Source organism: Centruroides vittatus, unplaced genomic scaffold (genome assembly GCF_030686945.1).
Source record: "Centruroides vittatus isolate TY-2023 unplaced genomic scaffold, ASM3068694v2 contig_983, whole genome shotgun sequence".
Lineage (NCBI taxonomy): Eukaryota > Metazoa > Arthropoda > Arachnida > Scorpiones > Buthidae > Centruroides > Centruroides vittatus.
The window spans coordinates 267,085-284,805 of record NW_027122654.1 but is presented as its reverse complement, the minus strand read 5'-3'; the positions used below and the strand labels follow the sequence as shown (position 1 = coordinate 284,805).

General features: G+C 26.5%; 1 protein-coding gene across 1 annotated transcript; it reads right to left on the bottom strand.

The window, feature by feature from the left end:
• Positions 1–16,328: 16,328 nt before the first annotated feature.
• LOC136985961 (uncharacterized) lies at positions 16,329–16,976 on the bottom strand. Its single transcript, XM_067283382.1, has one exon. The coding sequence runs from the start codon at positions 16,974–16,976 to the stop codon at positions 16,329–16,331; it is 648 nt and encodes a 215-aa protein (XP_067139483.1).
• Positions 16,977–17,721: the final 745 nt, after the last annotated feature.

Genomic DNA, 17,721 nt, shown 5'->3' with positions numbered 1-17,721 from the left:
GAATCTAGTTAATAGTTGAACCAAAATTCTGATATTTTTATCCACAGAAATGTACATTTAATAAATAAATTGCAAAACAGTTTGTTTCTTTTAAGCTCATTTGAATATCTCCTCTTGATACAAACATCGCTGGGTTCAATAGTTTTACGTCACAAAGATGAAATTATTTCTAAATTAATTAAATTATAACGAATAATCATTTAATAAAATAATAAATTTTATTACGATTTTTATCAGTGAAAATATAAAAATTACGACAAATGTATTAATTAGACAAAATCGAATTTATTAATTATACCAAAACGCCATCTGTTGAATGTAATATTAAGTTTTAGTATAATTTTATTTTTATAATTATTTATTATAATATATTGTTTAAAATTTATTATTTTGAAAAATTAAATTAATTATTTTTTTTTATCGTGAAATTAATTTTATAAAATTAAAAACTAGATATAAATTAGAATAGCGAATCTTTAAAAACGTAGGCGATACGTAAATAAATAATAATTTAAATCTATATAATTGTTTATTTATAATAATTTAAAATTATGTTATTTAATTTTAGTGTATTATTATCATAATTTTATAAATTTATATTAAAAAAAGTTCGATAATCTATTTTGTAAAATAATAAATCAGAAGATAACGATATTATTGAAAGCATTTTTTGTTTTTAAATGTAAAAGTAATGAATTTTTAATTTGTTTTAATATTTATTTCTTTAATAAATTTAATATTATTTCATAATAATAATATTACAAGTTATATTTATAAAAAAATGAAAGTTTAAAGCTCTCTTGCCATCTGTTGTGCAAATCGGATACTAACCTAATAGAAATATTCCCCTTTGCTCTTGGGTAGAATAACTTACTACACAGTTTCACTTCAGGCAATACTTCTGACTGCACTGAATAAATATAAGCGTCACACTTTTGACAGGATTGCAACCTTTTTTTTTTATTCTGTATAGAAATTTCATTTACTTCTAGTACTTTTATCTTTTCCGAGAGATTTTTTTTTGTATTGTTGCAGATAAATATATTTCTTTTCTACTATTTATATTTCCAACATCGTTTCTATCATTTTTCATTACGACACTCGAGTAACAGAATTAATTTAATTAATTCAAAAAAATTAAATTTAAAATACTGAAAATAGTGACGCGAAAGAAAATATTATCATTTTAAAATTTTAAATTAAATTTATTTATTATTATTATTTTTTACTTTAAAGAAATTTTTATATTTGTACACGAACAAAAATAAATTTATTAATTAAATTTGAATAAAAGCGCTTTTCTTCCCCGCTAAAAATATGGCGCCATCTGCATTTAAATACGGCGTTTAATAATATGATTTAAAGTTTTTATTGTAATGATGATTTTTAAAATTAAATTATTTTTTATAAGCTTAATTTTCATTTTACTACAATTACGAATTATGAAAATAGTTTAAATTTATTTTTATTTAAAATTTTTTTTAAATCTCGTATTTACTCTTTATTTATTTTACGCGATAATTTGCTTTTTACGTGAAATTAATATTTTAGAATATTTTTACAGCCAATTTATGTTTATTATTATTAAACTATTATTATTGTTTATATCAAATCGAAAAATTCTCGAATCGCTACAAATATCATAAATTAGTAATAAACTTTTTTTTAATATCTATATGTAATGCCGCCGATATATCGAGCTTTTGCTTAATTCTTTTTAATATCGATCAAGCTTTCCCGATAAATAAAGGAGCTTGCAAGACGACGACGCTTGATTCGACAACATTCATTACGATATAATAATCCAAACTTGTTCATTATGATTTATTGTTTTTTACATAAAAATTAATTTTAGAAATAATAATAATATTACTAAGAAAATATTTTAAACGCTATTTACTTAAAAATAAAAAATATATATATATTTAAAAATTATTTATTTTACGTTCAATTGATTCGTTATGGCGCTAGTGTCGCAAATGTCGAAGAGGAAAGGATGAAGCTCATTCCATGTAGACAAATGAATAAATATTAAAAAAAAAAAAAGTGACTTGAGAGATTGCATTTGATATATATCTGAATCTTTCAGGTAATTATACGACGTAATGTCTTAATTTAGTAAGCTGTTAATGAATTTTGATTGATATTTTTAAGATATTTTTGATTTTCACTTGTAAGCCTATTAGTAATGGTGAATTTACGAAGAATGATGCTCAAAGTGTGGGATTTTTAGAAGCAAATGTGACTTATAACGATAGTTTTAGCGTTATTTGGTGACGAATGATACTTTTATAACAAGAACAAACCACCATTTGCATGCTTTTGTTAATAGAAAAAAGCTTTTATATAAGTTATTATGCAAGTTTGTTTTGTTATGATTTGTCAGTGATCAAATGAATGCAGAAATTATCTTGGAGATTTTTATCTGTTATGCAAGAGATAACGGCATGTTTAATAAAGTTTAAAACTGTTTTGAATTTTTTTTTCTTCATTTACTAGCTTAGGTAAACTTGTGGCTGTGACTGAGGTGGTTCGGACCTGATCGGAGCTGTAGATTACAGTTCCTTTGACTTCGTTTTACTTCTATGAATGTAATATGGCTTTTACTAGGTCCCGATTGCCTCTATCGCAGCTGCAATTGTACCGTGTCTTATGCAGGTACTTTATCATTTTACATAATGTATATTCAGTCAAAAATGTGATATTGTTTTGCTATATTTAATATGACTCATTTATTTTGGTCATGTAATGCAGTCAGAGTTGCTTGAAAAATCCCTTGTTGGTGGTAAGAGATGACCTGGTTGCCAGAGAATGCGCTGGCTTGATGAATCAAAATTGTTACTGGAATGACCATTATCCAGTTGAGAGTAGTACAGGATTGGAAACTGTGGAGGGAGTTTGCCAAAACAATCACTGAGGGCCATGAGTGACTGACAGCATATTTGATATTTGCTATTAAATAATATAAAAATAAAGCATTTTAACAAAAAAATTATTAAAATTTATTTAAATTAATCTAAAAAATGTTAATTGTTAAACAAAACTGAATTAAAAACATCTTAAAATAAGAAAGGATAATATCTGCAGGTGGTATGTTACAATAATACAGTAATACTGTTTCATTCTGTTTTCAAACTTTTGGCCATGACTGTATGTATTTATGTATGACTTACCTAAAGTAACTTCTATCAAATTAAGATACAGTATAAATATGTGATATAAAGGCTCAATTCAAGCTCTGAATGAGATGTTTCGGACCTTTTACAGCTGTACAGCATACCTATAGGAGCAAAATAGTCAAAGGAACCATACTTCTACAAGTGACCCTTCATGAGATACAGCCCCCAAAATTGGGTCATGCAAGATCGTGACTTGCATCGTTCTGCTAAGACTATTGTGTTTAACTATTTAGCCTGCGTGACTATGCCAGCTTAAAGTAGCCCACTTGTGACTGTTCATGGAGTACTTGATGTTATATAGTTTTAGGGGGGTGTGGGGATTACCCCACCCAGCTGCTGACTATTAAATGCTCACTATCACTACACCAAGTGATATTGAGCATTGAAACGCTTGACTACATGTGGAGCATCAGTCAAGGCGAGCAGTAGTGAGCCTTGATGACACGGAGCATGGAGAATAGGCAGTATACTGATACATGTTAAAAACTGACCCTTGGAAGTGAATATCTTGCAAAGAGTTGCACGTAAAGGTATGGTTCCTTTTACTTTTCTGTTCATATAGGGGGTCAAAAAACTCCTCATTCAGAGCTTGAATCATACAAATATAAGATCCTGTTTTATCTTTAATAAATATTAAAGATAAAACAGGATCTTATATTTGTACTTGTAAATTAGCTTGAAAGTTATATTAAAACTTTCAAGCTAATTTACAAGTTTTACATTAAACAAGTAATTGCAAAAAGATTTATCTTACAAGTTTAGATACAGAATTATTCTATAAAATATACATGTTATATGCTGATATTAAATTTATATATATTTTATATATAAATTTAATAGATAAATAATAATAATAAATGCTTAAGAAATATTTCTAATATGTTTATCTTTTCAGTAACATATTAGAAATACATACAAGTTGTAAATAGCAATTATTATTTGTTGTTTGTTTCTGTCTGCATCATGAATAATGTATAAAACAAGTAATATGTAATTGTTAATACAGACTGACTAGCACATTTTCATTCCTAATATCAGCTGCATATATTAATTGCAATTAGATATTCATTATGAAGTAGTAATCAAGCTCAAATTATATATTTTAGTTTATTATTAATATTTGAATGGAATGCAGTTTTATTTTATCATGTACTTTATTTTCAAGATTTTTTAGAATAGTTAAGTAAATATTTGATTTTAACTATGTTTAAAATCTAATTTAATGATTAAATGCAAATTAACATAAATAATATTTTGTCATAAGGTGAGGAAATTCTATTATTAGTAAAATTGTATATTATTGATAGAACAAATATTCATTACTTTTATGTGAATTGGTTAATGTTACCTATGGTTCCAAGATGGCGGCTTGTCTGATTCCAGCAAGGAAATAGTGGGGACACATTCTAACCTAACCTAACCTATTCTAATAATTTTGTTGGTAATAATTATTGTAATTTATTAGAATAGGTTAGGTTAGGTTAGAACGTGCATCCCACTGTTTCCTTTCTTCTATTTGCTTGAATCAGAGATGAGCCACCATCTTGGAACCATAGGTAACATTAACTAAATTATCTGTAGGTATATGTTCTATTAGCATATGATTTATAAATACTAGAAAAATTTTAGTTCAATATATATAAATAGAATACCAGATAAAAAGATTTATAAAAATTTAATAAAATTTGTCTTTAAATGCAGAAGATAAAGTGTGCAATCATTCATCATATTAGCTACAATTGTTATGACAATTTTTCATGTTAAATTATAATGCGAAGCAAATTAATAATTTTTTGCTTGACAGTTTTTTGATAGTTAGCATCAATGTTGTTCTGTAAGAAATATGACTTTCAATACAGCTAACTAAGATAGTTTTTTCACTATTATATATATTATTGTTTTGAATAAAGATAAATAGAACATAAGTAAAAATGATTTATTTAAAAAGTAAGTAAAAATTAATTAGATGCATTTTATTTTAGAATAAGTTGATTGCTTCTAACATTTGCTGTAAGTATTAATTAAAAAATCATCTAGTGTTTTTTTTTTATTTGAAATTTTCTTTTATTTGCATAAAAATAGACTATTTTTGCATTTTCAAAGTGTTTGTCTTAATTTGCAATATTTATTGTATAGTATATTACATCATTAAATATTTTATAATAAATCTCTTCTAGTCTAGGAATAAACTTTAAAATTTAACAATATGCCATAGATTAGAAGACTCACTTTCTGTTTAGAGGAAAAAAAAGCAAAGATTTTTTCTATTTGAGTATCCATTAAACAGAAATTTTATTGATACTTCTACATCAAATTTCTGCTTAATGAGCATTCATTCTGCAAACATAGTAATGATTATCATTATTTTATTTTATTATGTCAAATGATATTCTGTATTTTCAAATGTGTATAATTTTGTCAATTTTTAAAATAAAATTTTATAAATTCTTAATATTTCATTTCAAACCATATAGTAAAAAAAAAAGCTAAAAAATGCTTGTATTTTTTATAAATTTTGACTGAAGCTTATCAAATAAAATTGGCTTTATCTAAATGGAAGAATTTTAGTTCATTTCTTTTATTTCATTAAACTCATTAACAAAATTTTTTGTTATTCTTTTAAAGTCTTATCTTTGTCAAATTAAAAAAAAAACCCTTCCATACAACTTTTGTAAGGAAGTAAACATAACAAGTCTTCATTATAGCAAATATAATAAAGATGCATCATTTTTATCATTTAATAGCTGTTCTTTTCATTATTTATATATCTTGTAGAGGCCAGTAGGAAATTTTTCACTTAAGAATTAAATTTAAAGCATTTAAAAAGATATATTTTTAATGATTTTAGCCTAATTAAATAATGTTTACAATTTTTTGTTAGCAATAAATTCTGTAAGATTGTGTTACACTTTCCAACTTAAATTTTTATTTTTTTTTTCTTTAACAAATTTTAAATTTGTTATTTAAATCTATAAACTTTTATAAACTTAATTAAATAAAATCCTATAGATTTGAAAGTAAGAAAAAATGGAAGCTGTTAAATTTTAAATGATCTATTTCAGATAGTAAAGCATTTGTTAATTTTATATACAATTGTGCTTTGATAAATTTATCTTAAATATAAAACATGTACTGTACATAAATATTTTAGAACAAATTCTTCATTACTGTCATTAATTTATTTATAAGAGACGAGAGATTTGGGTGATTATAAGAAACTGAATTTCTCTAATATATTATTAATTTTGTTTTAAATATATTTAGAAACTATTATGGATGATGAATTGAGCTATATTTATCTAAGCAAACTTATAATAAATTAACTATTATGTAAATTTTTAGTTAGGTTATTTCTCTAACTAAATTTTATTTCTAGTATCTTTATAGTTGTGTAACAGTAACAAACAGTAACTGTCTAGTTGAGAAGCTATTTTAAATTTTAACATTTTGAGATATTGTAATATTTTTCTCTAAATTATATATATATTATGCCAAAAATATTTTGATGTTCATCATATAATACATGAATATAGCTATTTAATTTTTGCACTATAAATATAATATATATATATTTAAAAATAAAGTATATTTATATACATATACACAACATTGAGTATAATTAAAAATCAAATGTCTTTGAATTAAGCTAAGCTACATTTTATAATTTTAATTTTGAATGCATTATCTTTTATTATAACTGAATAATTAACAATTTTTAATATTTAAATCATTCTCAGCATTTACTTTTTGATTCTGAAGGACAACTGTTTAAAACAAGTTACATTGTATGCAAATATTTTAATGAATTCATATAGAAATTTTATTATTGACATTTAGTTTGAAAATTACTTACATTGATGTGATTATACAGAAATTTTATTATAACTTAATAATATTACTTGTAAAATGGAAGAAACTGGAATGTCAAGATTAATAAAATCAAAATAATTAAATTATAAATATTTGTTTAAATTGGAAGAATAGTAATAAATTATATAAAAACTACTAAAGAAATAAAAATTTCTTTACAAGTTAGAAATTTATCAATTATATTTTTGCTTTGATCATTTTATAAATTAAATAATTTTTGCACTTAATTTTGTAAAGTGACATTATTTTATTAAATAGTCAAGGAATTAGACCATTCAATAATTTTTAATTCTAAGCTTACAATTTATATCTAACCAATTAAAATCAAATTTTTGATATTTAAGAAATCAAACAAACAGAACTTAGTAATAATAGCAATGATAATAATAATAATTTCTACATATAATTTGGATGATAATATATTAGTTGTTGTATAATCTGAAATCAATGCATTTCTATCTACAATATCAATTCATGACATTTAATTCGTTGTAAAAGTTTAGATAATTTATATATTATTTGTAAATTTTTTGATATTTTCTGAAATTTTCAGTTAATATTTCAGTAAATGTTGAAATCAACAATAAGTTTGGTATTAAGAGGAAATTATTTATCAGATCAACAGCATTGGGATTTCTTTTAAATCTGAATTCTTAAAAAACAATATATGCATTAATTTAATTTATAATTCCTGATATTTGAACAAAGTGCATTGAAAAATGATCAAAAAAACTTCTTAACAGACTTCACTGCCAGTTTTATACGCTGTCAATGATAAGTCTATTTTAAAATAAAATTCTGTTCTCCGTTGATTCTCGTAAAACATAAATCAATATGAAGTATAATATAAGCCATATTCAATACTTAAGACATTTGTAAATGCTTTATTTTTAACAATAGTTTTCTTAAAACTCAGTTTTCACTGACTGATATAATTTCTCAGTCATAAATAACAAATTAATCTTTCTCTCATCCAATAAAAGAGAAAGTTGTATATATAAGTTTCTTAGAACTGCTAGCTATATATTCAGAATCTTAGTTCTCAATCCAATACTCTCATTAGTAAATTTTCCAATATATGCAGTATGTCAGTGACCTCCATTTCTCAATAATAGGCTGAATCTACTAGTGAAACTGTTTTGATATAATCTTAGTCTTAACACTATTCTCCCTAAATTCTCATTTTTTTTAACCATTCAAATTAGAAATTGTATTTGTATTGAAGAAAGATCATAATATGAAGTTTCCAGCTAAATAGAAATGGTATAAAAATAATAATGGTATTTGTTAGAAAGAAAACAGAGTAAATCAGTCTTTCAAGATCTAGCAAGATCCTTTTGTATTTTCTTTTTGATCCTATTAAATCTTAAGAGATTGAATTTAGCAATCCCTATAGCAATCCAATCCAATAATAATGAAACTAGTGCTTATAATGAGACATTTAGAGCATTTTTAGATTTAAAAAAATAATTTTATTAAAACTACTTCAAACTGACATTTGAAAGGAAAAAACCAATAATGAGAAATCAAAGAATATTGAATGGTTTCTAAATGCTATGAGAAAACATTCCTTCTATTAATATTTTTAATATGTAGAACTTTTAGTGACTGAAATATAGTTGGTTGTGCATTATATGTATCTAACTGATCAAACAATTTATCCATTTGATAGAAAATTTAGAAATAAAAATTACAGCAATTGTTAAATTATTTTATAAGAAAAGTTTAAATCAGTTCAAATCTTGTAAAAATATACTATAGGTCTACATAATTATTACAATAAACAGTTTTTTATATATTCATTTTAGGTACTTGTACAATATTATATATATAATTTAAAATAAAATTCGCAATTGTTAATTATTTTATAACAATAGTGCTTGATAAAGTTCAAATCTTGTAAAAATATACTATAGGTCTACATAATTATTACAATAAACAGTTTTTTATATATTCATTTTAGGTACTTGTACAAAGGGTATTTTTTAAATAAGGTCTGTTTTTTGATAAGAAGAAAAATACTGTAAATATCGTTAAAATATATTTTTTCCCATGCCGCTTGTCTTGTATGGCACGGCGGAGTTTTTTCAAGCTCACACAATAAGCATCAGAATTGGTTGTTGTGCCTCTTGGCATAAAATCCACTAACAGTCTCTTTCCTGTCCCAAAAGACAGTTACCATGATTTTTCATCCTGAAATTGAATAACAGATCGTACCTTACAGTCGGTGGGCGACTCAATTTCCTTAAACATTATAAACTTTTACAGCTCAGCACACAGACAGACGATACGGCTGCAAATGGCATCTAAACACGTGCAAAGCATGCTGCAAGCAGATGCTCATGCACACTGCTGCAATCGCACGTCATTCTCACTCTCATTCACAAACGGACCTTATTTAAAAAATAGCCCTTGTAGTTGTAGATTATTTTAAAATATGTATTTGTTCTGTTCCATCCACATTGATATATCATGCTTGTAAAACAAAATTATTATTTTCTTTGTGTCTATATACACACATATTAGTTATATGCTAATTTTAAACAGAGTAAAATCATACAATTTTAATAAATATAAAATGTTAAATTTGAAATTGTGAAAATATTGAATTATTTCTTCAATTAGTTAAATTTTATATCTAAAATTACTGTTATTACAAGAGGATTGTGCTAAAGAAGTTAAAGGAAAAAAAATGTGTTTTTTATTTTTATTCTTCCCGATATTATCTAATAATGTAATTTTGAGAGTATATTTCAAGGAAAAATAATCATTTGCATGGATGAATAAGTACAATAAGTCTGAAATTATTCTTTTATTTTTTATATATGACAGAGTGCAAATAAATACTTCACTTTTATCTTTCTATTGGTATGTTTTCCTATATGATAAATCTTTTTGAATTCACTTTAATTATAGACAAAAGTTTTTTAACTAAGTTCTTTTTTTTTCTATTAATTTATGCAAAGCCATATATAAAGCAGCCTAATAAATTATTAAAATTTATATTAAAAAGTAAATTTTGTTAAAAAGAACTTGTTCATCTATTAATAATTTCTGTTTAATATACATTAGTCATTGAGTGCTGAAAACATATTAAAATTTAAAATTTTATTAACTGATTAATACTGTATATAAATGTGCATATCCAGCAATGTAGCTACTTTTGTCTTCTAGTTTGCCTACAAAGGAAGGTTGTAAGAGGTTTGTCCTTTGTATTGTTATCAACTAGGTAATGCTGTTTTATCAGTATTTGTATAAAGTAACAAACTTTGTATAAAGTTTTAATCTTTGATTATATAACCAGCATTTTTTACAAATTTTATTAACTGGTTTAGAAAGTTTGACGTAATGAAATATTAAATTTTATATGATTTTACATAATTTTTTAAATTCCATATGATTAATTTCTTTTTGTTTTGCAACTTGATATGATGCGTACGATATTTAAATTTTTTTATTACAATAGTTTTCACTTTCAAAAAATAAAATTTTAATCATATCAGTAACTTTCTTAAGAATTGTTTATACATAATGATGATAGACTTTGATAAATTGTACTTAGTTTGTCAAGGTTAGTGTAGATAAGCTACATTTATCTTGAGGCTTCTATATAGTTTCTCTATAATTTTTATGATCTAACCAAATATTTTGTTACATATTCATTTTAAATATGATATTAAATTAATAAAATAAATAAATGGAATATTTTACAAAGTAGTCTAAATATCTAAATAGTCTATTATTAATTAATAAAAAATAATATGCTCTTGTTTAAAATATATCATTTGGCATTTGATTTATTGTGCTACAATTTTCAAATTGCAGATGTATACATTCCCACTGTCACCCATCTATTCGTCTCTGTCCTTCATTAATCTTGAGAATGGAGTAAGATAGATGAAAATTGAGATCAGATATAGAATGCTTAGGGCTTGAGGCCCCAATTAGCTACATGTACAATTAACTTTCACTGTAGACTGAAAGTCACATGAATTTTAAATTAAAATATGATTAAAAATTGCAGCCTGTCTTTGTGACAATGTCACAATAATATACATTTGATTTTTATTAATAGCATTACATTAATCAGTGTTTTCTTAGACCCTTTTGGATGTTATTCCACCTACTGATATTGCTGACTGCTTGGCTAATTAATCTGATTGATTGACATGTCAAAATATTAAACTTACAAATTGTAAAATTCTAGCACACATTTTTTTGGAATGAAAAAATATGGAAATAAAAATTAAAATATTTTCTGTGTTTATAGTACAGAAATGATCTGGAAAATCAAGTAAAAAATATTTTTACTTCTGTTGCTATAAGCAGAAATAGGATATTACTAGCCAAAACAAGAACAGTTGTGATGATCATAGATCAACATACTAGACACAACAAAATGAAAGTATGTTTGCATTTCTTGGTAAGCAATCAATTACCAAGGAATACATTAGAAAACTTTTAGATATTTGTTGATATTTTGAAAAGATGCATAAAAATTAGGAATCAAACATAAAATATTGTATGGCCAATAAATAATTTTTATTAATCATGCTGCAATCCATCTTGGAATTATGGTTTCATTCTAGTGGCACTAATAGTAAGATGTTATTCTGGAGATTATGTTGTCAGAATACTAGTTCAAGAATCAAATCAAGAAACAAATGTAAATCAATGCATAGAAAGAAGTCTTTATTTTCTGTTTTTTTTTTTCTCATTTGTTCATGTTTTTCTTCATTGTGAACCAGGTTCTACAATGTTTCCCTGCTTGGTAAAGGAAAATTTGTTTGTTTCTACAATATATTTCCATAAGTGAAAGTGAGACTCTGTAAATGTACAAATTAGTGATTCATTCATTTTGATATTTTTGCTGCTAATTGATGTAATTTTGCATGATATGACACTTGCCACATAAGCCGATGACACAATTTTGTCATTTGGATGATGGAAATTTTTGGTAAGTTGCATATGCATTATTCTTTGGATGTTATTTATTACTACCTGGAAGTATAAGAAATATTAGATTTTATTTTATTGCTTGGTTTCATACTTTTTCAGAATATATTTAATTTAATGGTTTTTCATCATTTTACCGTCTGGTAGGTGCTAGTGACTCACTTTTGAACATTTTTATGCCGATGGCATAAATATGTTCAAAATGAAAAGAGATTTTTTATTCTTAATCTGCATATAACAATGTAATACTTTATAAAAAATACAAATTGGCATATTTGGTGCAATTTTTTTTTTGTTTTAATGGAAAATACTGTTGTTAAACATAACAACAGTTTTTATTAAACTAGGTTTTAAAGTTAAGTAAAAAAAAAAAAAGACACTGTTTAGGTATTTTAAGGGCAAAACTGATAAGCAAAGTGGTGAAAGCATCAAATCAGCAACAGAATTATTGATTATTGACAGAAACATTGCAGAGGCTGGCATAGTATGAATTAATTTCTGCACATTGCTAGCATGGAATGAGTGAGGGATGACATGTAGTTTTGAAAAGTGGGAAATTTCATATTTTCTTTTTAGTATACTAATAAATAACACATATATTCACAATCTGTAATTATTGACACAATAGAAATATAGGAAATCATAAGAATTCTGAAAAATAGATGTCACACTGTGGAATATTCTATTAATTTTATTCCAGACAATGAATGGATGAAACTGCACAGGACTGGAGTGTTGTACAGTACAATATCATTGATGTGTAGTTCAAGACTAGGCAAAATTATAAAGACTGCTGAAAAGTATATGACATATTTCTAGTTTAATATTTTATAACTTTGTTTGAAATTTAATATTATGGTATATTACAAATAAGTCTGAAATTTTTGAGAAATTTGATATTATTATTAGTCAATACCTTGAACAAATGATTATTATGCAGTTTTATTGTACTAAAACTAATCTAAAAAATGTGAATAAAACATTTATAATTTATTTTCAATTCCATTTTGTAATTAATGCTGAACTTTCTGTACCTGAGTATATAATATGTAATCTTTTCATCATAAACTGTTCAGAAATTGAAATTTATCATATTGTAATAAATGTCTACCTGAATTTAACAGAATACTATTTTCTTTACTTAACCAAAAATTATATTATGTAGAAAATCACTTTTAATACAAGAATATCACTACATCACCACATTTGTCAATATATTTAACTGGTGATATTGATCTTTTACATTTGTAAAATGAACCTTTTATCTTTAGAAATATGTATGTTGTGTTGATAAATAACCATTTGAATGCGTTAAATTACTTTGCAAAAATTTTCAAGGTAGACTATTTTTTCCAATATGTATATTTCTATTAGAATTTCATTGATATTATCAATAATTGTCACTAATAATGGCACTTTTTCTTGAAATTAAAATTAAGTAAAAACAACTTAATTTTGGCAATGTCACAAGTAAAACTAAATGAATTGACAAGTTTAATTATAGATCATGAGAAATCCCAATATACAAACTTTAGTATTATTTTAAAATTTTCCACAAAGCTGTTAGAAAAATACAAAATTAAGAAATATATAAATCATATTTTGCAATTTTTTTAAATGATATCTTTTAATTTCTCTTAATTGCTAACTCTTAAACAGTACATTTAACTTCTTAACTGTATGTATTGGAATATACAATATTATGTGGCTTATAGTTTTTTTACTGACTATAACTAAAAATTATTATGTTTAGCCCATTTTATTTTGTGATTTATAAAGAAATAGATGCTTCAAAAAAATGTTGATACTTAGAGAAAGATGAATAGTCATTGCAGCAGTTAATTTTTCTGATTAATGCTGTAAGGTTGTGTAAGACCAAAAAGAAATAAATCAATGAAAAAATAAACATTTGTTGTTTTATTATTTATGTTAAAATCATGATTTTCTATAATTAACCTAAATAATGTTTTTAAATGAGGCTCCTTCATTTTCTGGACTCTTGAGCCATCACTTTTTACAAGTATGTTTCCAAGTTTGAGATTGTTAACATTAGAGTTAACTTCATTAGAGATAATAGAATACAATTTTAAAAATAACTTTTGTTTCTTAAATTATATTGTACACGAAAAATATAAAAATTTAATTTCTTCTTTTATGTCAAATATAAAATACTGTATATACATGCATATATTATAATGCAAGTAGTGTTGGAAAGAATCAAGATTTGTTGAAGTTTAATGTTTTACACAGTTTAGTGGTTTAAGAAAGTCTCATATTTTAGGCAATTTTAAAAGAAAAATAAATGCAGACAGCAAAAATTATTTTTATTTCAGAATTCAGACTTATAAGTTAGTTATCCATGCAATAACCATACTTCTGTGCAATCTCTTTCAATGTATTTCAAAATAAGTGTATGTGGATATGGCATAAAATGTGTGTGGAAGGTATAGAGCATAGTATAAAAATAGATAATGTAGAATTTAGTGTGACCATTATAAATATTTAGGAGTGAAATTAAGTCAAAATGGGAGATATAATTGAAAGAGAAAACAGGATAAAATAAGGAGTGGCAGTTGAAGAGATTGAATGGAATCTAGTGAATGTTGAAATCTCAAAAATTGAATGGAATATACAGTACCATAATGCTACAGTAAAAAATTATTTTGTGGAATCAAAGTATGAAGAATATTAAAAGTATGATAGATAAAAGAAGGAAATATAGTCAAAATGAATGCACTGACATGATCATGCATTGGCAAAAAATTAATACTGCACAGTTTAGCTGTACAAGGAACACAATTCCATTTCCTGTTCACCCAAGTTAATATACAAAATATTTTTTCTCCCACTTGACTACTATTCATTCCAACAAACCAGTAAAAATTTCTCTGGAGAACAATGCATTAAATAATGTTACATATGTAGAAGAAAAGGTAAATGTCTGTTAAATTATATTGTACACTAAAGAATGCTAGAAATGCTAAAATATCAAAAAGAATATTCTAAATTAAGTTTGTTTCAATTACCATTCAGTTATGTTTTTTATTTTTTTGTTTTATATACATAATGCCAAGTTGGATTTAAACATGTAATGTTCTTTAAATGTTAATTATATTGGGTACTTTTAATTGGGAAATATATCTTAACTTGTTCAGATGATGAACTCATTGTACATGATACATTTATTTTATTGAACTACAGTATAAAATTTTATGAAAAGTTTTCTTTCATTTATTGTCAGAAAAATACAATGATTTTTGTATAAAATCATTATTATTCATTTTATACATGTATTAATGTATGAAAAGGTTAAGATTTTTTTTCTTTTATAATAACAGTCTGCTAAAAGTAGAGTGACTTAAATTAAAAGATTTATTAATAACTACCTGATTATCTAAAGCTTATCATTTATTGACATTTTGATATCTATTTATAACCACTTGAAAGTAGTCAAATTAATTAAATTTATTGAAGCTGATAAATCACATTTTGTATTTTTACTGTCACGACTAGGTGCATATACGGACACTGGGCATTTCTGACATCCTGGACATAATGTGTACAGAAGAGGGGTTTATGCCCGAAACACATCTCGGCCAAAAGGATATTCCCAAATAAAGATTGATGTCAGAAATGCCCAGTGTCTGTATATGCACCTAGTTGTGACAGTAAAAACAGATAAAAGAAGGCAGTTTCAGAATACACAACAAAAATCACATTTTGTCAATATTTTTATAGTTTGTCCATTTAAGCAAATTTATTTTAGATAGCTAATAACACCTAAATACAAATAACTTCTGATCAACCTGTATCAAGCTATATTTTATGATTATTTTAATGCTTATGCAGTTGCATATTGTTCTTATTTGCGATTTAATCATTTTAAAATAAAGCAATTGAATAAAGAATAACATGCAGCTGTTCCAAACTGGTTTCAATTGTTCTTAAAATGTACTGTATATCTGTTAACTGAATTTTGAGAACTCTATAGGCCTATATTTTGAAAAATATATAAAAATACATAATTGCCAGCCATCAGAATTTTGTATGCTCTGTCAGTGGACAGACTGCTTTTTCCTTTTGTCATCATTTTTAAAGAATTTAATATTATCAACATAAACACTTTATTTAACAAGTCTCATACCAATATACAGGGCCTATCAGTACAGCAGTTACAAACTTTCAGGAGAGAGAGAGTACACCTAGATGATGGGAAATCACATAGCAATGCATGGTCGGAAACGCTTTCCCGGAACAGTAGTGATGACACAAAACACAAGAGAGGAAGGACATGAACAGGGTGAGAAAACATGTTTATTATTCTTAGTACAGCAAAAATGCTGGGACGTATTTGGCTGGTGTAGCGAAATCTATCACGTTGGTTAATGTTGTTTGTTTTTGTTTGGCCACCAGGTTGAGGCATTTGTCAGATATCCATGGTTGTGTTTGCCAGCGGACTGGCGGGCACAGGGGCTTGGAACAATCCAGTATTACCTCTGAGATCCATCTCTCCTCCTCGTTTATTTCGTCAGATGTGTCCAGTATGGAGAAGCGGTTGGACAAGGTGGTCTGAAATTCCTGCCTGCATGTGGCAACCATAAGTTGTTTCCAGTCTGGTTGAGGTTGTGATGGCGAGGTCTGCTTGGTACGTTGTAGTTTAAGCTGGATCTTGGCACGAACCAGGTAGTGGTCTGAGCCACAATCAGGTCCTCTCATGGACTGGACATCCTTCAGCATTGAGTGGAATTGGTGGTTGATTAGGACATAGTCCAGTACAGCGGAATCCTTGCCAGATGGGTTTCTCCATGTGAGCTGGTGTTTTAGTGGATGTTGAAACCAGGTGTTCCCAATGATCAAACTGTTGGAAGTGGCAAAGGATAAGAGACGCAGTCCATTTTCATTGATTTTTGCCCTATCCAAATTTACCCATTGTTGTCTTCCAGCCACTTCTGTCCAGACCAGTATGGGCATTAAAGTCACTAGCCAGGACAATCAGCTCAGTCTGTGCGATCCTGTCCACTGTATGCTGCAGTTGGTTATAGAAGTCATCCTTGGTTGTGTCTGGGCTGGTTTCAGTTGGTGTGTAGGCACTCACAATGTGGGCCTTGATTGTGCCATGCACTGTAAGGACTGCCAAATGGTCTGATATTGGCTGGAAGGCGACAGTGCTGTGCCTGGCCTTCCCATCCACCATGAACCCAATGCATGCTTCTCGTTTGTCACTACCAGAAGAGTAAAACGTCATTGTTTTATCGACATTTGGTGGTTGTATGGTCATTGTTCCAGATCCAGTAAGTCTTAGTTCTGATAAAGCTGCAATCGAAATATTGCATTTGGCAATATTTCAGTTCACTGACAATGATTTCTTTCTGGCCGACATGGTGTTCCCGTTCTGACATTCCATGCTGCGATGTTCAGTCCAATTTTTGGGGTGATGTATAGTGTTTTCTGTTTATGGCCCATAGCCAACTTCTCACCATAGTGCTGGTTCATCGGCTGCCCCAGATGTGGTAGCATTAGTTGTAATCGGGATTCGGTCAAAATTCATGTGGTTTCTTGGCTGGTTTCCTCAGTTTCCTGGTTTTGGTCATTTTGCCAGATCACCTTTCTCCTTTCACAGCCGGGCTTAGGACTGTCCTAGGCAGAGTTATCTAGTTGAATAACTGTATTAAATAATAAAATATTCAAACAAAAGTAATTGTTACATACTAACTTT